Raw genomic sequence first — 25,553 nt, 5'->3', positions numbered from 1 at the left:
AGGCTGCTCTGGGGTTTAAGGTCACGTTCGTGTAGTTCTGTTCCATCTAGTGACCCCATCACCCCACGTCACGTTCCCCAGAGCCTGGTAGACGGAATTGCCAGGAGTATGGAGAGGCTAACGTGAACATGATGCCACCAGAGACAACAGCAAAGTACTGTCTTCTTAGTTTCACGTAGCGATGTGCTTGTGGTCGGTACTGCAAACCACGTTTAGGTATTCTGCTGCTCAAAGTGGGAGATTCATCCCCATCTCTCGCAAGCAATCTAATCTGCCTAAAATGCGAGCAGAAGCGTAGTTGCTTCTGTTCATTCCGAGAGATAACAGTTCCATGCGTTCTACTTTGAACGGAACCACGAGGGTACTAAGGGAGATGTTATAGGAAACTGAACCTGGTAGTGGTTTTCTTGTACCTGTGGCAAGGTAAGAAGCATTGGAACATTCGTGCTTGTCGCCCATATAGCTTCCATTCGTATTCTATTCGTCGTCTGGAGGCATCTCATCTTCGATGTAACGCAACAGCGTCACACGCATCTCTGTGGTATCATTCCCACGCAGAACATCACTCACGAAATGCGCCTCGACCTGCATTTGCACCTGAACATGTTGTCAGCATACCCATCCCTTTGAACTCAAGTTCCTATACTCACCATCTCCAACGCCCCTCTGATGACCCCACAAAGTATATTACTATACCACAACTCATCCTGCGCCCTCCCATCATCTGGCAACTCCACAAAGTCCGCCAAAGGATTCTCCTCAAACACCAAATGAAAGCTCTTGCCTTCCTGATTCCAGTTCGTCACCACAGGCGTAATGTTCATGAAGATCTTGAACCCGACTTTCGAGATGATCTCGGCGGTCTCGCGGAAGCTGCTGCAGCTGCCGGTGTTGGACTTGGCGAGGAAGTCTTCGATCAGGCGCATGCCGATGTTATAGCCCATGCGGTCGAGCTCGGTGTTGACGGCGGTGTAGTCGGTTTTGGAGGAGGTGTTGGGGAGGGTGAGGTCGCGGCAGAGTTGGGCGACGATGGTGCCGTAGGCGAGGGTTACGACTTCGGCGTTGATTTTTTCGACCCGGGTTCTGTGTGAATGATTAACATGTTGTCCTCGGTTGCCTGTGACAGCTCAACTCACTTCCACACCCTGTTGTACTGTCAGTCTGCGCGCCTCTCTATGGTATGTATTCTCGTGCTCACTCTTCGCCCATCCGGGCAGCTTTGGAAGTCATGATGAGAAGCTGTGTTCAATGCGCCTTGCTTCCAGAGGCGCACACTCTCTTCTTCACCTCATTGCTCTCCGTGTGTGCAATCGTGACCAAGTCTTGTCGATGTTGCGCTCGATGATGTGGTAGACAGGGTGTCGTCGAAACAAGGTGCTTTGGATGTTTGTGGAGATGAGTCCGGCGTCCCACCAGCGCGGATCGTGGCTCATGCCCTGCTTCCTTTCTTCCCTTCACTTCACGTCTGGGCACGGGAATTTTGGGCTTGAGATATTAATGTCTATACGTCTGAGATGACCGTGCGAGTTCTTTCTTTCTTCAGGCCATCGTCTTCTCAACGGCATTCTCATGTCTCTGGAGACTTCAGACTAGTCACAAATTCCTGCGTTCTACAGACTCTTCCCAATCAATGCATCAAATGAGGAAATTGACCATCAGCAACTGGCAGGGCTAGTTCTCATAGCTGCGACAGGAGTTTACATGCTCATCAGAATCAAGTATATATTTATCCAACAGAGTACAAGTTGTAATAAGCCAAGGCGTCGCGAGTGCTCTCGCAAATTGTGCGCACTCATTTGCATTGGCTCGTTGCCCCTTTCCTTTACCAAGTCAGCAATTCCTTCCCATCTCCGGCGACGGCCATGGCGTGTATTGGGCGTGAACAGTACTGTATTCCTCGAAAGCAGTCGGAAAGCAAGACATTCGATGTCTGGAGTCCGTGCGTCAAAGTGGGGCTGGCAATTTTTAGCTCAATTTAGAGTTGCTGCGAACTTCACCAAGTAAACTCGAAAAATATCCAAGTCGAGCTCCAAGTGCCGGACTTTGACGGACACCAACACGACACAAATCGATTGAACAAGAGAAGGCTGAAGTCGAGTCAAGATGTCGGGCGAAAAGAGGGCAGCGGGCGAGTCGTTCGGCAGCACACAGCTGGTCAAGAGACAGAGATCAGAAGCAGACACCAATGGCGCGCTGGTCAAGGCGAATGGCGGCGCACTCATACAAGGGGTGAGTCTACACAGTGGCACACCTACGGCTTTCTTTTGAAGCTAAACCAACACGTCAAGGAGCGGACGGCTGATCGAGAATGGGTGGAATAGGGAAATTCAGCGGCAGGCCTCCAAGCTCCTGTTATGGAGTTGAGCGGTATGACGAGAACATGTCCAATGAGGGTAGGGAGAGATACTGACTATGCGGACAGGTCATTCTGGCGAAATCTTCACCGCGCGCTTCGACCCCTCCGGCTCCCACATCGCCTCTGGCAGCATGGACCGCAACATCCTCCTCTGGAACACCACCGGCGAATGCTCCAACTACGGCATCCTCACCGGTCACAAGTCCGCAATCCTCGACCTACACTGGTCCCGCGACAGCCAAGTCGTCTACAGCGCCAGCGCAGACCAGACCGTCGCAAGTTATAACGTCGAAACCGGCGAGCGGATACGGAAACATGTAGGGCATGAGGAGGTGATCAACTGCTTGGACGTGAGTCGAAGAGGTGAAGAGTTCCTGGTAAGCGGGAGCGACGACGGATATATCTGCGTCTGGGATCCCCGACAAAAGGCGGCGATCGACGAGATTTCGACAGAGTTCCCTGTCACAGCGGTGTGCTTGGCGGAAGCAGGCAACGAGCTTTTCACGGGCAGCATCGATAACGAGATCAAAGTCTGGGATCTGCGAATGAAGAAGGTCTCGTACACACTCACGGGCCACACCGACACGATCACCTCACTCGCCATATCGCCCGACTCGCAATCACTCCTCTCCTACGCACACGACTCCACGGCGCGAACATGGGATATCCGGCCCTTCGCACCAGCAGATCGCGCAATCAAGGCCTTCGACGGCGCCCACGTGGGCTTGGAGAAGAACCTCATTCGAGCATGCTGGGACAGCGAAGGCAAGAAGATTGCGGCGGGCGGTGGCGACGGGACGGCGACGATTTGGGATAGCAAGTCTGGCAAGCTGTTACAGAAGCTTCCTGGACATAAGGGCACGGTGAATGATGTGCGGATATCCCCAGATGGGTCGATGAGTAAGTGAGATTTGATGTTAGTGGGAGAATGCGACTGACGGTGAATAGTTCTCTCGGCTAGTACGGACAGGACGATGCTTTTGGGCGAGCTGCCTAGGTAGAGGAGCGGTAGGGCGATTTCGGTCATAACATGGTCGTCTCGCCTTTCTTGACGGTATTACAACACATCAAGGCTGGGAAGAGCTACTGCTTGGCACGATCAGATAGCTCGTCCAGGAGAGTGACATTGCGTCGCAAATCGCCTACCAACCGACTCATCCAGAGCAACACGGAGATCCTGGATAACATGACGCGAACGCCAGCAAAAGCAGAGACGAATGTAAGATAGCAGACACATCAATGGCTATAAAAGACATCTTTCGAAATTCGTTAATACCAAGCCCTCTCCCTTCTACGGGCACGCTCGCGGGATACGACCCCTTTTTCTACACAGAACCCCCTAAAACACCACACGCATGCAACTCTTCAAGAACAACGCATTGCTCCCTCTTTTTTTTTCTGTATCGCTTGAACGCATCACATCAAAGTCAAACCCCTCCACACCACCACTCTCCTACCTCCCCGCCGGCGGCTGCTGTTGCTGATCCAACGCCGAAAGATTCAGTCCAGCCGTAGCCCTCTTACTCGGCGACACCTCCTCCCCATCATCATCATCATCATCATCACCATCACTCGACCTTCTAGGCGTCCTCCCCTCCCCCCTCTCCCCAAACCCCTTCAAATCCGACCCCAACCTCGGCGTGCGCGGCTCCCCAACCCCCGCACCACCCCTCGAATCCTCAATCTCCAGCTCGAAATCCAGATCTTCTTCCCCATCGACGTCCTCGTCATCTTCTTCGTCGATTTCTTCCTCCTCGTCGTCATCGAGTCTTGAGCTGGCGGTGAGATCATCGTCTTCAATCACAGATTCCGTGACGGATTGATCCAGACTCGCCCGCGGATCCGAGAGGTAGCTGTCCGCGAGATCGCCCGCTTCGTCTTCGCTGAGGATACTCTCCCTCGTGTCCGTGGGGTCCAGTCGTGCGAGCGCGGTATCGATCGCGTCGTCTTCGTCTTCGCTGTCGGTGAAATCTTCGATGTCGAGGGGTTTGTCGCGCCAGTAGTTGAAGTCCGTGAATTCCTCCCCGCCGCCTTTGACGAGGAGGCCGACGGGCGGGAAGTAGTGGTCGACGATTTCGCGCATGGTGCTGTAGGCGGTTTTGTACTTGTTGAGGGAGAGGAGGTCCAGGGAGACTTCGGAGTTGCTGTTGATGGTGAAGATACGCGTGCTGGGGATGTTGACGGAGCGGTAGCTTAGGGCGTCTGTGAGACGGTTTCCGAAACCTGCGTAGAACGGGCTGCCGGATTTGCCTTTGCCTGTGCCGAGACCGCCTTCGATGCCTTCGATGGGTTTCAAGCCGGCGGATTGATCCTCGTGGGTGTTGTCGGCGCCGCCGTGGCCGATGAAGAGGGCCATAATGTCTCGCAAGCAGGCCATTTTGAAGATTTCGGGTTTTCGGAGGTAGACTTCTCGCCTGAGAGCTGCTATTGTGCGGTCTGGACTGAGGATAACTGGTCCTTTAGGCAGTCGGTATCCTTCTTGAACGACTCCATTCAGATATGCTCTTGTGGTGTCAGCCTGGCCAACACTTCGGCTGGTCAAGTAGAGAAAGTTGTAGCCATTGGATGATATCTCGGTGTACAACTTCGCAACTCCTTGGTGTGTCCAGTCTCGGCCTATCGTGTTGAGTACATGACCAAGGACGTCCGATTTGGTGATTGTCCCGTCAATGTCAGAAATCACAATTGGAACGTCGTGCTTCCAGTACCAAAGTGTGGCATTGCAAGTCGCGCGGTTGACCGTAAACGCCATCGAGTTGGCCCCTGATTGCAAGTTCATCGATTTGAGCTGATCTGAAGTCAGTCGCAGCGTCTTGGCGTAATTCTTGTTGGGGTCTCCAACGATGGCAGGTGAATGAGGTTGCGAAGATAGGCCCACTGCGCTGTCAGAATCCCGCCTAGTGTGCGATCCATCCAAGTCAGACTTGTTCTCATTTTCGTCGGCGCTGTGATAGCCTGGGTCGGATATCGCATCTGTCGAAGCGTATGCCGCAGGATTGAAGCTGCTGATACCAGAGGCTGCCGCTGCCGCTGCTCGTTTATTTGCGGCCTCCTTCGCCTCTTCACTGCTGTATATCCAGATGTTGCCCTTCTCGTCAGCCCCAATCAACGCGCCAATATCGTAAGGTCCCTCGAGCTCTTCTGAAAGCAGTTGTCGCGCAATCCCTTCAGCCTGCAGCGCTTCCATGTTCCCACTCTTGAATCCAGTCATGTCCAACATCAAATCCCCTGATTCTGTAACCTGGTTGCTTATATTCGAAGTCCAAAGCTTTTTGGAGAGATTCATGGCCCGAGCTTTGGCCTCCTCTTGGTCCACGGATGGTGCGTTGCTGGATCGGTCCAAGTGATCTCGCATAGGTGATAGTGCTCTGTCGGAGTTTGCGGAAGGGATGAGTTCGCTCGTTTCCATGGACTCGTTGATGGCAGCCTTGGCCGCAGGGACAGCGCTGTCCGAGGCCATGCGATCCAGCTTGGGCATCGAGTGCGGCTCGCCATAGATAGCAAAGTCATCAGAGGCAGTTCGCTTGAGAGGTTCATCGGGCGAGCCGGAGAGTGGTGATAGCTGGCCCAGGTCGCTGTTCGGTCGCCGCAGAAGTGAAGGAATAGGTATGCCCTCTGTCGTGCTTCGGCTGTGCCCTCTCTTCACATCACGCGCCCTTGGACGTAAGGAATCACTCTGTTCCAAATCGAAGACATCTGGCTCCTGGAGGCTGGCTGTATTGGGAGGACTCGGTTGTAGTTCAGGGCTCGAAGCAGGCGAAACAAGTGGAGATGTTTGCAACGCCTCTGGCACGCTCTCTTTGGTCTCGAAAACGAAGAACGCTTCTCCTCCCTCTCCCAGTTTCATGGGAAACTCTTGCTTCTGGCCATTGACCTGGAACTCCACCTTTTTCTCATACGGCCTGAGCAGACTGAACTTCCCGAAGCGGATGTGGAAGGGCGAGGAAGCGAGAGAGCCATCTTCCTGCTCTACGACAATCACATCGATTGCGCCGGAGAGGGTTGCAGGATTGATACTGTTCCAACTCTTCGAGACAGATCCAGTGATGGAGCGCACATACTGCATGGCAGCACTGGAGGGAACGATCCAGTCCACGGCGGCGGCGGGATTGATGAGTGGTGGGTGGAGAGGGTGTTTCGGACTCGAGGAGGAAGACGCCTCGGAGAATTGGCGGTGGTTTCTATGGAGAGCGAGCGAGTGTTTGCCTCTTACGTCGCGGCTGGCTCGTTTCTGCGGCGACTGGGGCGGGCCACGAGGAGCGATCACACGGTGCTGGGTTGTCAGCAAAGCAAAGCAGCGTGCGTGACTCCCGGAGACGTCATGCAGTGAATCCCGAGAACGTGGTTAGACTCGCCAGGACAATGCCGAAGGTCAGTCAATGTGTCAATGAATTCGTCAAGTAATACACGTCGTGAATGATGGTACAGTTGGTTGAAGAGGGTGTTGGTACAGTGGTTGTTGAGGACGACATGGATGCACCTCTCCCCAACTCTCCTTCAACGCCCATCCCATCAGGCCTGGGGTGCAGCTCGGCCTCTGCATTATTGCCGAAAGCCAAACTGCGCGCCGAACCGACCATGGCTGCTGCTGACCGCCAGACCGACTGCAGCCAACTCCACCACTATCTGCAAGCCTCTTCCTCCTAATCAATATCTCCTTCAATCCGCCCAATTGCCTCTCCTTCCACGGACCTTCGCCCGCAGCTCGATGCTGCCTTCTACCACCCTCCACCATGGCGGCACAAAACAATGTGAAGCCTCGCCGGCCCGCATTGTTTGCAAACGCCCAGTCCACCGGCCCTGATAATGCCTTCGAATCCGCCAGACTCTCGCTGCTGGACCCCGTATGGTTGTCACGATGTGCCACCATGCTGCAGACGCTCGCTGTTCCCTTTGCCTTCTACTTCAAGCCGGTCATTGTTTTCGTTGCCATGTCATGGTATGCCTCCCTGCCAGTGCAGCTTCTTCAAAGACCCTGTAACCTAACCGCTCCCCGCCCAGGCTCTTCTACCGAGCATACCAGGTATTAAACAAGCCTCTGGAAGAGCTTGCTGGTCTGTTAGGCTTCGATATTCCTTCTGAGCCCATCATCGATCTCGCCAGCATCAAGGCGGATGGTGCTATCGTTCACATCTCTTTACCCGAGAAACAGAAACCGAAGACTTCCATGAAATTCGAGATTCACTTGAACGGCACTGTCATTGACACATTATCCATTCACGAAACCGCCGCGACGATTACCGGCCTACAGCCTGAGGGGTTCTATGTTGTGAGGGTATCTTTGGTCAACAATGTCGAGTTCAGTTCAAGAAGCGCGCCGATCCGCTTCAGGACCAAGCCGGCCAATTCAGGCGATTTCTTCGTTATCTCTGCAGACGGACATGAGACGGATCAAGATGCTGCGCATGAGGTCATGCCGAGGGTCAGGCCGTTTAGGGGTTTGAAGGATATCGCACCTGCTTCACCTGATACCATACCTATGACACGCGAGGGAAGCAGCACTGGTCTTGGGGTCAAACGTACTCTTACTGGAGGACGTAGACCATCTCCAGTCAGCATACCTTCAGACAAACACGATCCACCCCACGATGAGGGAGAGCCACCCGAGGGAGCCGAGACGATCCAACAGTTGACGGAGAGGTTGGATGCTGTTCGAAGGGAGACGGATGAGGCGGAAAAGCAGGCGAAAGAGGAGGACGAGGAAGAACTGCGGCAGAAGGATGAGCTGATCAAGGAACGTGATGGTTTGAAAGCAGAGGCTATGGAGAAAGAGAGGGCAAGTCGGAATCTGAAGAGGGAGGTCAACACACTCGAGCGCCAGAATACGGCAGCACAGAACGAACGCACTAAGCATGAGCGTCTGTTGCAACAAAAGAAGCAGGAGAGGCAGAAGCTGAAGGATGACTTGATTCGATGGGAGAGGGAGGTCGAAGAGTACAAAGTGGCAGTCGAAAAGATACGGCAGGAGAAGGAAGAAGAAGCAAGCAAGGCCACTGAAAAGCGGGAAGAGCTGCAAAGCAAACAATCCGAGGAGACTGCGGCGGTCAAGGCTCTGGACGATGAGATCAGGGAAAAGAGCACCGAGATTAAGAAGTTGGAGCGTGTGATGCGAAACAACTCGCCTGGTACTAGCGACCAGCACGAACCGAATCTCGTCCAACAATTGCAGCAAGATGCCGAAGAGAAGCGACAGTGGGAAATCCAATATGGTCAAATGCAGCAGCAATACGCGATGACCGTGCAAAAGCTCGAGCAGGCGAAACGATTCTACGGCGAGCAGGCCGCTTATCTGGATACCCTTCGAGCACGCAGACGTCAAGAGGAAGCTGCACAATACACTTCACCACCAGCCACGCAAGAACGATTGCCGCGGAGAGGAGACAGCCAACGAAGTCGCAGAGCTCAGAGCGGACACAGCTCCTCGGACAGTCCACGCATGGCTGGATTCCCCATCACTTCTGGTGCATTTGGTCCTAGCATGACTAGTACTGCCTCCATGTTTCCATCTGCGCCCTTCTTGAACATCCACAACGGCATGACGATATCTGGACCGACCGACGAAATTGCCATGACTGAGGAAGAGAAGGAGAAACTGACTGGTGGCGCGCCAATGAGTCCCGGTGCAGGCGCTGAGTTGCTTCCTGCAGACTTGTTCGGTGATGGTGATAAGCTTGCTTCTGATTTCGTTGCGCCTCTTCCTGGCCTTGGCTCGCTCCCAGGACTGCCAGGCATACCTGGACCACCCACAAGCCAACTCGCTCAAGAATACACTGGACAAGGACCTGCATCTCCTGCCTCGGCGAGCAGTAGGTCGCCTAGTGTCTTCGCAAGTCCTCAGGCCAGTCAGCAGAATCTTGCTCACATAGGCTCACCTGACAATGCCATGGATGCCGATAGAAAGTCGATTCGCTCAGTACGATCCAATCGTGCCACGAGTAATGGTGGCGCTGGAAGCCGCTTCAGTGGCATGTTTGGCATCAAGCAGCGAGCAAAGACGACCTCAGCCGATGATGGTCTTGCTCTAGGCAAAGCGCAGAGCCATTCGATGCCGCGTCAAGATCAAGGCATACCCGGGATTGACTCAAATACCAGAAAGAGGAACAGCAGCATATCTGGGGCCGTCGTGGGCGGGTTTGGCAATGATGGTAGTTTTGACGCTCCACCACCAGCGGCCAGCTCTTCGAGACGAAGCCGAGCTTTCAATCTCTTCAGCAGCAAGGACAAGAGCGATGGATGGCCCAGTGCGTTCACGCCATTCGGTCGACGTCCAACATCACCTCGACCTGTTTCAACCCATTCGAACGAATTGCCGCGACCATCGTTCGACAGCAGCAGATGGGGTGTAGATACATGGCCTTCTGGTGATGCTGCAAGCGGGGCGAGGAGCAGCCCACTCGCTTTCGGCGCAGGCTGGAATGCGCCTCAGCAGTCTCGTGTCTTCGGCTCTCGACATCCATCTCGACGACCATCAGCACAGTATGGTGCTAGTGGGCCACCAGAGGACATCCTTGAAGATGAAGACTCTGACACCACCGATTCTCTTCGTGCCGCTCGATTGGGTGCAATCGGAACGAAACCCCCTCCTGGATCCAAAAAGGCTGAAAAGGCTGCTGTGGATGAGGACGTGCCCAAGCTGAATCCTAACGCTAAGGACTTTAAGAGCTTCTTCTCGAGCATGAAACTCAGCAAGCTGAAAGAAGGCGGAACTTCTTCCACCAATGGCACTCCCAACCCTGACAAAGGCGAGTTCGATGAGTCGCCGCCGAATAGTCGCAAGTCGAAGGACACCCGCGACACTCGCTCTATGACTACGATCGAGTCCTCCATCGCCGAGTCCTCTCGCAACTCCCAGGACCTTGCTCGAACGCCCTCCTACACCAACTCAGACGCCGCCGCCCCATCGCCCTTACTCGGCGGCAGCTCCGCCGGCAAGGAAAGCTTCATGCAAAAGCTCTCCCGCAAGTCCAGCTCCGGCAAATTCGCGCTTCCAACCTTCAAACGCGAGAAGAGCAAGCTCGACTCCCCCTCCTCGATCCCTACCTCCGCTCCTCCTACCACCGAAGAGGAGGACGACCAGCTCAGCGCGAGTGTGAGCAGTCTGCCGCGTGAGAGCAAGGAGGTTCAGAGGGGAAGCGGGAGGAACTGGAGCAATGTGTTGAAGCTGGGTGGTGGGAGCAAGAAGAAGGGGAATGAGACGCCGAGCTTGAGTGAGATGAGCATGACGACTGATGAGGATGGGGAAGCGGAGGATCAGACGCAGTAGAAACATAATGCGATGTACATACCCACACTGAATGCGTTAACGCACCGCTCTTCATGATATGATCTACATGCCCTTTGGCCATCTACACGTTCTACTTTAACTGGAACGAGGAGGGGATATGCATCTAGGAGCTGGAGATATACGTGATGGTCACATTGCTTCAACGCCCTCTGCCCAAAAGAAATAAAGTATCTTTCTTGAGAGAATCACCATCTCTCAGACAATAAGGCGTTTTCTCCAATTGATCACTGCCTTGAATGCTCACACCACCCTGATCCGATGCCCAGTCCCGCCGAACGAACGTGACGTAAGGATCTGGCGCTCTCGAGAACTTTCGGAGCTTCACCTTCGAACGTGCATTGAGCACGCTTGAAGGTACCGAAACACTCAAATCAAACAACCACCCTCCAACTCTCCCTCTCACCAACGTGTATTCGGATTGTCCACCATGGCAGAAGCAATCAACCACCTCTTCGGATCCTGCGCCTGCGAACGAAACCAATACGAAGTCATCATCCCCGCGCAGTCCGCCTCGCTCGCCCAGGTCTTCTTCGACAACACAGCTCTCTCCCGTACGTCTCTGATCACATGTCAGGCTGAAGCAGCATGCGGACATTGATGGACACATAGACTAACATTGTCAAAACAGGAAGAACCCAGGCCTCTCCCGTCACAGCATGGCTCCGTGTGCCCCTCGATTGGTACTCCAGCGCAACCATCGCCCTCTTCCCAGACGAATCCCACAGCTCGATCAAACGCACCTTCAACACCCCCGCGCAGAACCCGACGCTCCCACCAACGAGGAGGCAGTTTTGCGGGTATTGCGGGAGTCATCTGACGAGGTGGAATGAGGGACTACACGCATACACCACGACGAACGAGGCGGGATACCTAGACGTCACGTTGGGCTCTTTGCTCAATGAGAGTTTGGAGAAGCTGGAGGCGCTGAGGATTCTGCCGGATACTGATTCGGAAGAAGAGGAACCTTCAACAGAAGGCCTCGTCCGCGGCGGCACCATCGACGACGAAGACCACATCCCCACCAACGAAGACACGCCCTCTGGCGTGGATGCTCCCGCCTCTCACCACCTCACGCATATCCGCACGGCGACTCGGGAAGCCACGCAACCCCCGCACAACCTCCAGAACCGCGGGATCCCGTACTTCGAGGAGATGATCGCGGATAGCCGGTTGGGCAGGATCAAGCGGCGGATGGGCGGACACACGTCCGAGGATGGGAGGACGAGTGTGCAGTGGGAGGTCGTGGAGATCGGTGGTGGCAATGGGGATGAGGCGATGGTGGACGTGAGTGCATCTTCCGATGAACCGAATAAGCGTGTCAAGCTTGATCGCTGATGTTCGCATTCAAGAGGATCTCATAGGACGAGTCTTCGACGAAGGGACATGTCGAGGAGGTTTCAAGACAGGAAACAGCATTTTTAAAGGATCAGCATGGTGGGAATAGTGTCAATGGCATGGATGTAGAGCGTAGTAGCGAAGGCGTTTGGGACTTTTTGGTTGGGCGTCTGTGTAAGTGGACTTTTTCGTCGAAAAGGGTCTCCCATTTGACGCAGTACTATAGATTCTAAGACGCTTCTCTCGAAACGGGGAATGTAATGACAAAAGTCTCTCTGTGCGCTCCTGAGTTCACATCTTCTTCTCCGCCAAGTCCTCTTTCTGAGCCACCAGCAAGTCACCAATCCGATTTTCAATACTGGCACACCACTCTGGTAACATTTCACGACTCGCCACAGCATAGTCCGGTACAGCCCGTACCAGACTTGCGAAAGTGCTGACCAGGAGTCTATCCAGACCATGGGGCTTCTCCACGAGGCATAAGCAAAGAAACACCACAAACGATTCGTTCAAGCATTATTTGCTCAAATCAGCCGTGGATATGGCACGCACGCACGCACTTACACTATGGAATGTTGCCAGAATCTATGTTGGATTTTGGGTATTTAAAGGATATGAGTTACTTGATCTTTCTTCACCATCACATCTACATCGCAGACTCTGCTCTACCTTTACGAAGTTACGAACAGCAATCAAAGAGGAGACGATACCTCTTCACCAAAGCCCTCGACACCCAACCCAACCCCCAAACACCAAATCCAACCCCAACCCCATCACCAACGCCTCCACCAGACCCCCAACCACTATCCCACCAATCCCCACCGCACCATGCCCCACCCCTCCCTCCCCACCACCACAATCCACTACACCACCCAACCCTCCCCCCTCCTGCGCCTTCTCCCCGCCGAAATCCGCGAACTCATCTTCCAGCACGCCTACGCGGACGTCATGCCGACCCAGACCGAAATCCCCATCTCCCGCATCCACGAATTCTTGCCCTCCCCGGCGCTGCTGTACACGTGCAAGCAGATCTACGCGGAGGCGAGGTGGTGTTATTTGATGGCAAGGTGGAGGTTTGGGAGGGAGAAGTGGATTTTGGTGGGGGAGGAGAGGACGTTGGGGAGGGGGGAGGTGGGCGGTGAAGAGTTGCTGCAGGGCGAGGGGCGGGGTGATGGGGATGGAGTGGATAGAAGGGGGAGGTTGGTGAAGACGGAGATGGCGGATGGGAGGACGGGGAGGTGGTGAGGCTGGGGGAGAGGAGGATCTTGAAGTCAGCGGGATTTGGAGAGGGAGGAGATTGTTGGAGAATGGCGACATGTCAGCCGCCGCGAAAATATGTCGGCGGAGACTGTTTGTTGGGCTTTTGAAATCCGAGCTGTGAAGGGGAAAGGGGGCGCGAGGCGAATTTCGACAAGGACTTGTTGGTCTTGGGGCGTACGACTGAATCTTTGACTTGATCATTTCAACATCTCCTTTACAGTCTTTTTGGAGTCCTGCGACACTCCGAAACCCAAAAAAAAGTTTAAAAAAAATCAGAACTCCCAACGCTCAATGCACAGCATCAAAAACACCAACATTCACTTAACTTCACTCAAGCATAAAACCCCAAAACCTTATTCGCCCGATCCATAACCTCCTTCTGTCCCTCCGTAAGGTTCGGCTCAGCGCTATCCCACTCCAAAAGCCCAAACGCCATCATCCCCTCCACCGGATTGACCTTCCTCACATCCTCGACGCCCGGACGGCCGATATGTTGAGATTCTCCGACTCCGCCCCCGAAATCCGGACAAGGCGTGCCGTTGAGGAAGGTCTCTCGCTGACGGGCGCTGAACTCGGCGTTGGAGACGGTTAAAGGGCAAGCGGGGATGTACATGACGCTCGAGTCGCTCTTGCCGGCGTGAACGGAGTCGACGGCGTGGATGGTGTCGCAGTGCCAGCTGACGTAGTCGCCTGGGTTCACGCGAGGCATGTGGACCATCGAGCTGGGCAGGTTGAGATGTGGATGAAGCTGGGCACGAAGTTCTTGTCCGTGGCCGGGAGTGGCGCCGTGGAGCCAGGAGTCGGGCGTCCGGTTGAGCTCCCAGTTGTTGGGGGCGAGGAAGGCTTCCTCGTAGGTCTCTGCGGTGGGGTCTTGGGCTGGCTTTTTGGGCGAGAAGAATGGGCGGAGTAAGAAGTAGGCGGTTGCTCGGCTGAGGAGGGGGTTGACGAGGAGTGTGCCCTCGAAGGGTCCTAAAATCAAGTCAGTGTGTTGTGGTCTCCCTCGATAGACAAGACCGTGCGACTCACCGGTATTGCTCAGACTCAACCATCCCTGAAACATCCTGAACATACTACAAGCACCCACACCCTGATACTTATCAGAGACGACCGGAAGCCGACAGCTCGACTCCCACGGATCGTACTCCTCCCACTTGCCCTGCCAGATGGCGTCGTACACGTTGCCTTTGCCGTAACCATCCGGCTCCCATCGCTCGCACGAGCCACCGTCAACATGAGGACCAAGAGCGAACTTCGCATCGCCTGGCATCCGCATCCTGAGTCGATCGGCGTAGATCATGGGATGGCTGCTGGAGATCAGGGCATTGGGGTCTTTCGAGTGCCAGAACTCCATCAGGAATCGCTGGGCTTTGATGAGGTTTGGGTGGGAGCGGGCCTTGATTTGGGAGGGCGACCAGTAGAGTTCGTAGACCTATAGAAATGTCAACATGAGCGTTCTCGCTTTTCTAATAGACTTCTGAGTGGCCATATCGCATGCAATGCCATGTTCCTTTGACACATACCTGGGGATTCTCCGCCGGGAACGCCTTCGTCGACGGATTAGCCTCAAGATACACTCTGAGCTCCTTCTTCAACGCCAGCGCTTCCTGCTCAGGCATCACGTTCCTGATGACCGCAACACCGCGTTTCCTATGTTCAGCCTTAAACTCCTCGCTCGCATTGTCGATATCCTTGAAATCAATCTCGGGCACAATTCTCGGTCCCTTCTCAGCAATGAGCGGGATCTCTTCTCGCAGCGAAGCGAGCAGTCTGTTCCAAGAATCGTATAGTGCTTCCTCATTGCCGGCTATCAATTGTGATTTGAGGTCGGCGAAACGAGGCTCGAGGGGCTTGAATGTCAGGCCTGACAGACTCGCGAACGCATCTGAGATGTCGCCTTCACGTTTCTGAGAGGTTGTCGCTGCATTGCGGACTGCTTGTTTTGATGTCTTCTGCAGGCTCTGGATTACTCGGCGGCCAGCGCGAGCTCCAGGGAGGACTGTAGATGCCATGCTCACGACGATGGAAATGAAAGAATGAGAAAGTCAACAAACTTGAAGAAATTGACCTGGCCCCGCCCAGTCTTCTGGTCAATATATAGCGTCTTGTCGAATGTCGGCCTGCCTGTTGCCGCTGACGCTCTCCGCGAGGCGGGCCTCCACCGTGCTACCCCAATTGACCAGGAGTGAGGTCGACGTCGGCGTCTGAAGGGCTGGAGAAAACTCGCGACGGCGGAGCTCGACTATATGAGACAAGCCGCCGCCCCTTTTGGCTGTCCCCGAGCGGAGAGCGCTGGGACAAAAGAGGCAGTCCGAAGGTGACGGCGTGATGAATGCAATGTTGTTGTCGTACGCCGTAGTCGCCGTGGTCTTTCACGTCCCTTCTCTTTTCTTCTCTTGAACACGCAAGACATCGTGCATACATACCACGAGCTCATCCCAGCAGCCGCGCCGCCTATCCATCATCATCGTCGTCGCGGCAGTCGTGTCCATCTCTGGTTCGTCGAGACAAAGCAGCAGCTCCAAGCAGGGCTCACTCACAGTCCTGTGGCGCCAGACTTCTTACGCACAGCTCCCTCATCGCATCGCATCGCACCCGGTTGCGTCGGCTCTGCTTCCGAGCAGCGACATGGGTGTTACATCGGTACCGCGCCCGAATTATATTATTCTGCAGCCGTGTCGCACATTGGTTGAGCTGTATGTCGGCAGTGAGAGGCTGGCACGTAGGGCAAGATTGATTGCTTTGCTGATTCATGGGTCGCAGTGGTGCGCGTGGTTTTAATTACCGGTGAGGTGAGGCTAAAGCAACGTCACGTCTTCTTTTGACTCTTGTGCGGTGGACGACTGTTTCTTGCTGTTTGTGGTGTTTCGCATCGAGTGTTGGTCGACCTTCATCGGCTCTTGATCTCGGTGCTATGTTCCCTTGGATTGTTCTTGGGAGCCGTCCCCTGGGATGGCGGTGTCTCTTCATAGCCTGGTTCGTGTGTCGTGCAGTCGCTGGCCTTACGTAGCATGTTTCGTGAGATAGTCTTGGGTTGGATCGAATGCAAGCGCAAGTAAGGCGAGGGTTAAAGAAACAAAAATAAGGGACTGTTCGTGCTGCTTGTACTTGCGGTGATCGTCGTGATGAGGCTGAGGTGCTCTGCGACACTGGCTGTCGTTGCGACTGGGAGGAGCATCTTCTGTCCGCAACAACGACGATGGGTGACCAATTCAATTTGCGATGTCGACGAAGACTATCGCTGGTCTTCGTTTTGTAGCGTTAGACAAGCGCACATCTCTCGGAGGGCGAGCGCATTGCACTTGTATTCAGTGACACCAAGCCACGGTCAACCACGTATGCTCGAGGGAGCGCAGTGTCGGGCAGCAAGTCTGTGTGTTGAAGGAGACTCTTGTCATCGACTCGAACACGAACGATGCTTTTCATCGACGCAACGACCACACGTTGTTGCTGAATCTTCTAAGTCTTCGGCTTGACAGATGACTCTGTGCGTTCTACGTTGTTCTACACGTTGCTGTCAACACAACTCTGGCCGTACGCTTGGGTTCCTGATGGAGCCTGTATCGACTTCCATGAGGCTGCTCGCGCCTCTGCGGGTCGATTCTTGTGGCAATGCTCTTACCCCTGTATCCTCCTACCTTGTTCTCGTCCGCCACCGATGACGAGACGACCGTGGCTTCCGGTATCGCTTGGAGTGGTCTTGCTGATGCAACAGATCGATTGTGCCGAGTCTGGTCGTCCACCATCGTGATCGTACCTTGCGTCGTCGTAGAGTAGCATCGAGCGAGGAACAGATCGAGGTCCCACGTCACCATCGGCCGGTACTCTTCGCGGGAAGGATAGCGGCAAGAGTCATGACTGCAGCAATTCGCTCGCGCGTTCCGTATCCAAGTGAGACACATTCGCTCATTGCAGCAGCGGCAAGTTCTGGTGGAGAGGAACGCCACGGAGCTCGAATGACTCGAGCATCCAGAGAAAGATGAAGGCTGGATTCATCAGTACAATAACAGTAGTGCAACAATACAAACCTCATCGGCGCCTTCCCTGCAAGTCAGAAGACTAAGCCAGGAAAGCACCTTCGGAACGCTTCGTACCTGCCTCATGATATGCTTCCAGCCTGCGCAAGCTGCTGACTGGTAATTTCCAACCAGACATGCGACACACCACAGGCTCGGGGAACGTCTTCCAAAGTTCACACCATGTCTCCGTGGACAATCCAATGAATGTCGTGAGGAGCCATACCACGCAGCCCTCTACGTCTGCACTGGCTTGGATACCCTTGCGGCTGGAGAGGTCTAAAAGCAACCTGGTTGGCCTCAGCGGCGATGGGGGCAGGGGCGAAGTATCGGCCCGGAGAAGGCGCAAGGCGCGTGGCTGCGGTCATGCCCAACAGGATTCAACTGAAAGCGGAGAGGAGAGGGAAATGGGTATTGCAGCAACTATGGACGAGCGTCGAAATGGAAGAGAGAAAATAGAATGTCGAGAACGACCTACCGGTAAATGCAACTCTGGAAACACCATCTCGGATGATGGTCTTTGCCATGTGCATGGATGCCCCTACGTTGGGTGTTGATAACGAAGTCTCGTGCTGTGGATCTTCATCAAAGGCACTCGGACGAGGACGTGTGCCTCACGTAATTCGCGCACTCGGTTTTCAAAGGCCACTGCACAGCAACAAATGGACGATCTTGGGTCTCAAAGCTGAGAGAGAACCTTGCCATGCCTTGATGCCTCGCAGCTTACACTGCGCTGGTGGAGTACTCACCAAGCTGGCGTGGCCTTCGAGCAGTCTCCGACTCTTTGATAGACTCCAAGTCTGTTCTGGTCTGCAGCGGGCTCTCCTGCAATAACGCCCGACAGCTAAGGTCCGTTGAGCGTGGTCGTGCTGCGGGATTGCCAATCTTTCTGGTTGTGATAATCCCCTTTGATGGCGAACGCGCATATTCATAACATAATCCAACCACATTGAGGCTCTTGTGTGAAGGAGAGTAGTTCATATGGTTGATGTGAGGTGAAGTTGTGGAGTGCTTGTACCCGACTGGAGATCTCGATGCCCAGGGTTGCCTGACAAGACGGCTGATCGGCGGAGAACCTTGCGAAGATCCGCGCTCTCGCTCTTTGCTGTGTTGTGTGCCGCTGACGAGCCACGAGTGCGAAACAGTGCTGATATCGTGTTATCGGCGAAAAGCGAAGTCTTCATGCGAGAGATCAACGTCTTCATCTTGTCATGCAAATGGGTGTGAAACGCTGGCACAGCTATACCAGAGCACCGCCGTCGTCGACCAAAGTCAAAAGCAGCAGGTCCATAATGATGGCGAGCTATGCGTGAAGGGTGAAGTTTGTGTAGCTGTCGGATTGCACGGAGGGCGGTTTCAACGCCAAAGACATGTTATGTCAGTGCCGTCGTGTCAGAGATGGCGTTTCTGGTGGCATGCAAGCCATGCATTGCGCGATTCATGGGGTGGTGTATGCAAGGCGTAAAGCTGCAGTACCTTAGGTTTCAGGCTGCATATGTGGTTGCCATGATCCCGTGATCCAATACAGGGCCGTTTGCGGCGCTCCCAATGCGTGTGCCGTGAGGGTCATTGACTTTCATCCTACCTGCAGCTGTCGTCGTCTTGCTTCTGCGGCATGTCCTCTTGAAGTTCGGAGAATGGATATGGTTTGGGGCGCGACAAGTGCGCGTAATAGCAGATGTGAAGCCTCGGATGCTGATCCTGTTGAACTAGAGACCAGAGAGTCGCCTGATGAGGAGTGGCCATCTTGGACAGTCGGTTAGTAGGTTCAGATACGAGTATCCATTGCGAGCCGGCGAGGATGTGGTGGCCGCAAGGCCTGCGGTCTGGTGACCGTCCAGCACAACAACCAAGCAATATGTTTCAGGAGAAGGACACCCTCAGCAGTTGAAACAGGCATGCTAGTCATGAAAACAACCACATCTTGGAGGTAGCGGGCGGTGCCTCACAAAATCATGTCATGGATGGACGGTCGACCCAGGATCCAGCATGTCATCAATCAGGATGGCTGGCGCTGCCGTGCGCGCTCCAGCCAACCTAATTTGCCTCCCGATCTCACCTGCATCGGCTTGCCGTCGGGTACACACCAATAAGGTTAGCAGGCGGCATCCGGCCGACCGCACCTTCCTCGCACCTCGCAACAATGCTGCCCGGACCCTCGCTGAGTGAGTGAATTGATGGGAAAAGGGCGCCTGAAGATGGCACAAATTGGCCGCCGACCGCGGTGATGAAGAACAGCGCATCGTCGCCGCCTTACCGCTCCCTGGGACCAGCTCGTGCGCCGTGAGCCGGGTTGGCCGACAGCTCGCGTGGCCACCATGATCTGTGATCGTGCTGGCGTGGGCGACCGCTTGATCTCCGGCTGACTTGGCCCAATCAGTCGACCGTCTCCGCTCCAACGCTTGCACAACAAACCGGCTTGGCGGGCACGACACCTTCGACGTCTGCTGCTGCTCCTCTTCCTGACCGCTGCGGCAGCGTCCATCTCACCAGCGCTGCTAGGCCCGTCGAGGATGCGCCCCCATCCGCCTGCGGCAGCTAACCCAGCTCGCGCGCTAGGTCGGCACCTCATCGCTCTCTCTGATGGCCCGCTGCTCGATGTGGCACACGCAGCTGGCACCTGGCGACCAGGCCCTCCTCCTCTGCCCCGATATCCGACGGCCGACCCTTCGCTGCCTCTGCTTCGACCGGGAAATCCTCGCCGCGGCGCAGGGTCGAAAACCAGATCCAGGTCCGCCCTGCTTCAGCGATGGGGTGAGGGAAATTGGCGTGCCATCCTGGGTCCAGCCTGGCCGAAGCGGCGAACGCTCTGGGATCGCGAGGTGAGACGGCGTGAAGGGGCATGCTGGGGGGATCCAGGTGAGTCTTAACAGCCGCGATATAGCACTAGGTGCGCAACACGAGAGTCATTCAGCGCAGGCCAGGACGAGCGTTCCTGCCGATCCAGATCTGGCGGTGGCGGCCCTCAGACTTCTCACCTCACACGCCTGGTGTAACGCCCTCCACGTGGACTATAGCGAAGGCGTCTTCGGGCCCCGCGGTTAAAATACCTTAATCGCCTGCCCAGCAGCAAAGGCTGCAGCGATGAGCCCTGCCCGCATGGTGCGCCACTAACGCCTTCCAGGGCATGTATCTGGCGATCGGAATGGGTAATACCTCTGCTCACCAGCCCTCTCGCTGCTCGACCTCGCCTGCAGCAGCGGACGGCTCGAGCTGGCCGTCGCCGGGGAGGATGTCATCGTGCCAACCACCTTGATATGCTGCAGGAACCGCTACCCTCGTCCCTGTCAGGCTGCTACTGCACTTCAGTTGGCACGAACTTGCATCAACGCTGTCGGGCATCGAGCTTGTCGACGTCTGTGATCGCATCGTGCAATTTGCCGGTCCTTACCGGAGGCCACTGCGTCCATAGTTGGCGACTAGGTTATTAGCATCAACGTCTGCGCCTCTGCTCACGACACTGCGTCCCTTTATGAAACCGAGAACGCTGCCAATGCTTCTGGACGAGCTCTGTTCTCTTTCAATGAGCCCACCATATAGCCACTGCCCCACGCCCAACTGCCACCAGTCTCGTCCCTCCAACCGCCTTCAGCACCACTAGATTCAACCATTGCACCTATCGCCGGATAAACTGGACGGCGATACCCATCAACGACTCACGCAACGACGACATAGTTCGACACCCCAGTACCAGAAACCCTCTTCCCAACGTCGCCCATGACGTGCGTTATCTCATCTACGCCGTGGCATCACTTCAACGACCACCTCCCATGGGCTCCGACGAATTCAGACACGGCATCATCGCTCCCAGGTTTGGAGAAGTCGCTCTCCTCGGGCTACGTCTCCCCAGGCTCCGACACACGCAAGTCGTCGACGAGTTCGGGCAAGAAACGAGCCTCACGAGCCGGAACCCGCAGTGTATCGACCCTTTCCGCTGCTCAATTGGAGAGAAAGCGTGCCAACGATCGTGAGGCCCAACGAGCCATTCGACAACGGACCAAAGATCACATCGACCACCTGGAAAGGAGTATCCATGAGCTACGCGGCTCTCAAGAAGCCAGTGAGAAGCTGGTACATGTTACACAACAGCGAAACCGCGAATTAGAAGACGAAGTCGCTTACCTACGCGGTAAGCTCAGCCAAGCAGGCTTTGATATGAACGTATTGCCGACAGAACGTGAGTATTCTTCACCCTACCGTTCCAAGTCGACCTCTCTAAGTGAAACCAGATCAACGACCACCAGAACCAACTTTACTCCCTTTGCCCTCCACTTCTCCAGGTACCGCGTCTGGATCAAGCATCCAGAGACCTGGATCAACTTCGACCCCAGGTAACCAGTCCATGACGACGCAGTCGACCGGTTCGCGTCACGGCTCATGGCAACACCAAGCCGCTGGATTCGTTGGCACCGCCGCCACTGCCATTGGACTCCCAAGTGCAGCCGCAGTCGCGGGCGCGCCCAGCCTGACTACATGGCGATCGCACGACAACCCTCAGACGATGCAAGACCCATTGTCTGCTGGATCTTCAGGACCATATCACCAAGATCAACGCGTCGATTGGCCCGCAAGTGCAGGTCCGTACCAGCAGTACGTAACTCAGGAGCAACAACGACAGCCGCAGTACGAGACGGCACCGGCGCAACCGCAGCAAGGTTACCAACAGCCCTTTGGAGCTGCTGCACCGCAGAGCGAGTTTCCCAGTATCTCGGTATCATCCAGTCCAAGCAGCTATCAGGTTCAAAATCAACCAACCTTCCAGCAACCAGGCTCATTCCAGGTGGCGCCCATGCAGGTCCCAACAAGCGGCACAGAATACACCACGTCCCCACATGGACAAATGCAGCCACCTCCGTTGCCAAATGGCCCGTTTCATGGCACCCACGGCGAGCAACCATATGGTACACAGCCAGGAAATCATGCACTGCAATACCGTGACGAGAGTGCCAACAGATCTTACTCGCTCGCGCATTATCCCACAGCCTAGGGACCCGCTGTCAGAGTAACCTTGCAGCAGCATGCAGCACAGCTGGGAGACCAGTCCGGTACTGGTGCCCAACTGAGTCATGTAAGCTCCTGCCGGGAAGCACCATGACAACATGGGAGCTTCGAGCTGTTGAAATAAGCACCTGACGAGCGAAAGTGCAGGCTAGCCCCGGAACCTTGAATCTTGCAAGCGCAGGCAAAAGCAAGCGCTGGCCAAGTCCACTGGTTGAGTTACGAAATCACGCCGGCACGAAACCTATCACCTGGTGGAGTTGAAGGATACCCTTGTTTTGGACTTTTACTGGCATTGTTCTTCTTGAAATGTGCTGACCTGGTTACGGGTTGACCTATCGGCCCGCTTGCCCAGTCGTGGTGATGGCAGCGCTTCTGGATTGCTTGGCCACGCATACGATCGCGCCCTCGACCGCAAGCCATCTGCACAATGTCCCGCCATCAACTGGAGTGCGGTCGATGCGATCGAAGCCATAGAGTTCAACGCGGCCCGCCGGCTCTGCGGGGAAGTGAACCTTATGCGAAGCCAACTTGTTCGTCAGTCTTTGGCATCCTTCCTTGGCTGCACGCTATCACCAACTGAGCATTACACTTTGGAGGGTTGCTACTGCTACGAGGGCTCTCTCGCGATGCCATCGTCGACTCGAACGACTCAACCCACGTCACCATGATGTCTTTTCCACCACCCACGACGACAGCACACTGTCCCATTTACGCTTTCCGGTCATCGCGACATTTGTTTGGTACGGCTTCTCACTAGGTACGGGCGTTTTCTAATACCGAAAAGAACGGCACTTTGATCACAGCACGCTCCTCACGATGTGGCGGGATCTCCAGGAATCGTCTTTTTGACTTGCAACCATGTACTATTACCATACCCCCTTTCTGATGATGTTTTGATGTTTGGACGGCAGGGAACGGATGGGAAGGCACTATTGTTTTGTTTACGTCTCTATGTATAATGCGTAAAATGAAGTCTTGATGTCTCGCTTTCACTTGCTGGACCCTCAAAACAACCACCCCTTCGCCCCGAACTCTGGCTGCAACGCCTCTGGAGCTTCGCGCTTGTGATGATTGCGATCGATTCCGCCCGCCAACAAGCTCCAAGCCGTCTGCGTTCTCTGTTCGCTTAACTCGCCTCGCTCATCATGTCTAGTGTTGCTCCCGCAAAGCAGCACGTACGTAAGCCGTCGGATCAACTGAGTTCGTCACTCTCTCCCACTACCACTCACACTGCTCACAACGAGGAGGGGCGTTCCTCTGTTTTGCGAGCTACGCGCTCCCGGATACGAGATTCGGAGCCGTTGCCAGTTTTCTTGCATATGTATGCCCAACTTCCTCCACTGGTGCCCACAGAATCCCTTTGCGATAACAGCGTGCGGTTGCGGAGGAACGCCCGAGATGGCCTTGATAAGAACTGATGGATGGATTGAGTAAGTAAGAAAGAAGCGCCAAGAAACCGAGGTTTACAAAGTCCGGAGGTTTATTGTATGATTTGTTGTTCCTCTTTCAACTTTGGCTGCAAGGACTGCATGAGCTGGAAACGGGGGGCAATGCGGTGCCCTCCAGGAGGGTGTGGGCGTGATGGGTGCTCGGGAGAGTCTTGTACTCTTGTAACTCATACTGACTACTGAGAGGAGGCGTTCGATGAACATCGCTTTGTGTGGTACATGTAATGGCTAGCTAGCTAATGCGCCTCGACCGCCGCATTCTGGTTGTCGTCCTCAGCCGCGTTGGGCAGCGACGAAGCCGCAGCGATCGACGGCGACTATTGCTGCAGCGTCCGTGGCTGGCCGTCTCCCACCACCACTTGCTCCTTCGCGGCAGCGCCTCTCGCTTCTTGTCGTTGCTGCTGCTGCTGGGCCTGTTCCTCGCGAATCTGCTTGAGCAGAACGGGATACCACCTTTCCCCAACATCCGGATGTGACTTGATGCGGTTCATGAGCGTCGCCTCGCCCAGGTGGCTCCATTTCCCCTTGACGAACGTGAACTCCACGTCGTCGCGGCGCCCGTTTTGCGACGCGAGGATATCCTCGCGGAGTTTGCGCACGTGCGCGGGGACGTCCATGGATTCGAATTGCGCGTCGTAGGAGACGCCTTGGAAGAAGGGGATGGAGAAGCGTGCGCCGGTGCCGGCTTGTGGGGAGAGGACGCGGTGCGTCGTGCTCATTGTTACGCCACCGGTCACGGCTTCGAGACCTTGGCCGATGGCGACGACGAGCGTGCCCTTGATGGGTGGACCTGGATGTGGTTGTTGGGTTAGTTTAGGGTACATGGGTCGTGGAAGGATTTGTAGGAGTTTCAGAGTTTCGTAACTTTGCTGATGAGACGCAGATTCCACTTACAGTCGATCCACTCGCCCCGTGTGTTCTGCACTTGCAAGCCCTTGTGGTTTGTCGCTTGCAACAGATATGAACTCAACATGGAGTCCTTGTGAGGCCCTACACCTTGCCCTACGCCGTCGCCGACATCAGGGTACTTGATGATTTTGAGTTTGTGTTGCTGGTCCTCGTCGAAAAACCGGTTGAAGGCGTTGGCTTCCAGGCCGATGGCCTCGGCGATGAGGCTGGTGAAGAACATACTCACTTCGCTCATCTTGGCCATGTAGTCTTCATACACTCGCCGGAAGTCTGGCAAGAATTTCTCATTTGGCCACATGTTTGGCCCCCACAGGTTGTAGTACAAAGGTTCCCGTTCCTCGCGCAATCGATGCGGTGTTCCCAAATCAATCTGTTCTCTCCAGTCCTGTTTAAACGCAGTGACCTCGTTTCCAAGACGGCTGTATCCCAAGAAACTGGGCTGGAAACAAGCAAATGTAAGCCTCACCTTGTCCTATAGTATGGGTTGAAACACCTACCGCGTTCTTCATCTCGATAGCTAATTTCTCTTCCTCGGAAAGGTCAAAGAACTTGATGCCCTCCGCACATACTCGATCATACGTCTCTTGATCGATGCCTGTGTTCTTGATGTACAAGAATCCCACATTCATCAACGCATCGCGTAGTTCTCTGAGGAACTCGGGCTTCGTCTCATCGGATCTCGCCTTGGAAAGATCAAGAATCGGTATCTCCTTAAAGCTCATCTCTTCTGATGAGGTCTCCTCTATCGACCCCATCTTGCCGGTTGCCTTCTCCCCAGCTTATATATCCAGCTCTTTCCGGCCCTCCAAGGCGCCCTGGCTTGGTTCCTCAGGTGATGAACGTGTAGGATATTACGGCCGCGAGGGCTGTGGCCTTGACGATTGATAGGAGGAAAAGCGCAGTGAGGAGCAGGACTTCCATGTTTGCTTGGGCAATCATTGACGCCA

At 55.0% G+C, this 25,553-nt stretch overlaps 10 protein-coding genes across 10 annotated transcripts; 6 read left to right on the top strand and 4 right to left on the bottom strand.

Annotated features, from left to right (window-relative positions):
- Positions 1-477: 477 nt before the first annotated feature.
- Positions 478-1,230, bottom strand: M409DRAFT_57259 (uncharacterized protein; the record flags this gene model as incomplete). Its single annotated transcript, XM_033813575.1, has 4 exons — positions 478-597; positions 651-1,083; positions 1,137-1,145; positions 1,199-1,230. The coding sequence occupies 4 exons, from the start codon at positions 1,228-1,230 to the stop codon at positions 478-480; spliced, it is 594 nt and encodes a 197-aa protein (XP_033664665.1).
- An 873-nt stretch (positions 1,231-2,103) lies between these two features.
- Positions 2,104-3,357, top strand: M409DRAFT_57258 (uncharacterized protein; the record flags this gene model as incomplete). The annotated part of the gene is made up of 4 exons (XM_033813574.1): positions 2,104-2,229; positions 2,322-2,367; positions 2,423-3,256; positions 3,305-3,357. The coding sequence occupies 4 exons, from the start codon at positions 2,104-2,106 to the stop codon at positions 3,355-3,357; spliced, it is 1,059 nt and encodes a 352-aa protein (XP_033664664.1).
- A 452-nt stretch (positions 3,358-3,809) lies between these two features.
- Positions 3,810-6,422, bottom strand: M409DRAFT_68342 (uncharacterized protein; the record flags this gene model as incomplete). Its single annotated transcript, XM_033817795.1, has 3 exons — positions 3,810-4,046; positions 4,077-4,606; positions 4,697-6,422. The coding sequence occupies 3 exons, from the start codon at positions 6,420-6,422 to the stop codon at positions 3,810-3,812; spliced, it is 2,493 nt and encodes an 830-aa protein (XP_033664663.1).
- Positions 6,423-7,089: 667 nt separating this feature from the next.
- Positions 7,090-10,619, top strand: M409DRAFT_68341 (uncharacterized protein; the record flags this gene model as incomplete). Its single annotated transcript, XM_033817794.1, has 3 exons — positions 7,090-7,130; positions 7,182-7,295; positions 7,358-10,619. 3 exons carry the CDS (start codon positions 7,090-7,092, stop codon positions 10,617-10,619), a joined length of 3,417 nt encoding a protein of 1,138 aa, XP_033664662.1.
- A 448-nt stretch (positions 10,620-11,067) lies between these two features.
- Positions 11,068-11,975, top strand: M409DRAFT_25954 (uncharacterized protein; the record flags this gene model as incomplete). Its single annotated transcript, XM_033807895.1, has 2 exons — positions 11,068-11,191; positions 11,269-11,975. 2 exons carry the CDS (start codon positions 11,068-11,070, stop codon positions 11,973-11,975), a joined length of 831 nt encoding a protein of 276 aa, XP_033664661.1.
- An 828-nt stretch (positions 11,976-12,803) lies between these two features.
- Positions 12,804-13,220, top strand: M409DRAFT_57254 (uncharacterized protein; the record flags this gene model as incomplete). Its single annotated transcript, XM_033813573.1, has 1 exon — positions 12,804-13,220. The coding sequence occupies one exon, from the start codon at positions 12,804-12,806 to the stop codon at positions 13,218-13,220; it is 417 nt and encodes a 138-aa protein (XP_033664660.1).
- Positions 13,221-13,566: 346 nt separating this feature from the next.
- Positions 13,567-15,244, bottom strand: M409DRAFT_68340 (uncharacterized protein; the record flags this gene model as incomplete). The annotated part of the gene is made up of 3 exons (XM_033817793.1): positions 13,567-14,204; positions 14,262-14,664; positions 14,756-15,244. 3 exons carry the CDS (start codon positions 15,242-15,244, stop codon positions 13,567-13,569), a joined length of 1,530 nt encoding a protein of 509 aa, XP_033664659.1.
- A 2,141-nt stretch (positions 15,245-17,385) lies between these two features.
- On the top strand, positions 17,386-17,805 carry M409DRAFT_57252 (uncharacterized protein; the record flags this gene model as incomplete). Its single annotated transcript, XM_033813572.1, has 1 exon — positions 17,386-17,805. The coding sequence occupies one exon, from the start codon at positions 17,386-17,388 to the stop codon at positions 17,803-17,805; it is 420 nt and encodes a 139-aa protein (XP_033664658.1).
- Positions 17,806-20,965: 3,160 nt separating this feature from the next.
- M409DRAFT_57251 (uncharacterized protein) lies at positions 20,966-22,235 on the top strand (the record flags this gene model as incomplete). The annotated part of the gene is made up of 2 exons (XM_033813571.1): positions 20,966-21,425; positions 21,529-22,235. 2 exons carry the CDS (start codon positions 20,966-20,968, stop codon positions 22,233-22,235), a joined length of 1,167 nt encoding a protein of 388 aa, XP_033664657.1.
- A 1,779-nt stretch (positions 22,236-24,014) lies between these two features.
- On the bottom strand, positions 24,015-25,361 carry M409DRAFT_57250 (uncharacterized protein; the record flags this gene model as incomplete). Its single annotated transcript, XM_033813570.1, has 3 exons — positions 24,015-24,487; positions 24,592-25,045; positions 25,104-25,361. The coding sequence occupies 3 exons, from the start codon at positions 25,359-25,361 to the stop codon at positions 24,015-24,017; spliced, it is 1,185 nt and encodes a 394-aa protein (XP_033664656.1).
- Between the last annotated feature and the right edge of the window lie 192 nt (positions 25,362-25,553).

Source organism: Zasmidium cellare (assembly GCF_010093935.1).
Source record: "Zasmidium cellare ATCC 36951 unplaced genomic scaffold M409scaffold_29, whole genome shotgun sequence".
NCBI lineage: Eukaryota > Fungi > Ascomycota > Dothideomycetes > Mycosphaerellales > Mycosphaerellaceae > Zasmidium > Zasmidium cellare.
This window is presented reverse-complemented; position numbering and strand designations above follow the sequence as displayed.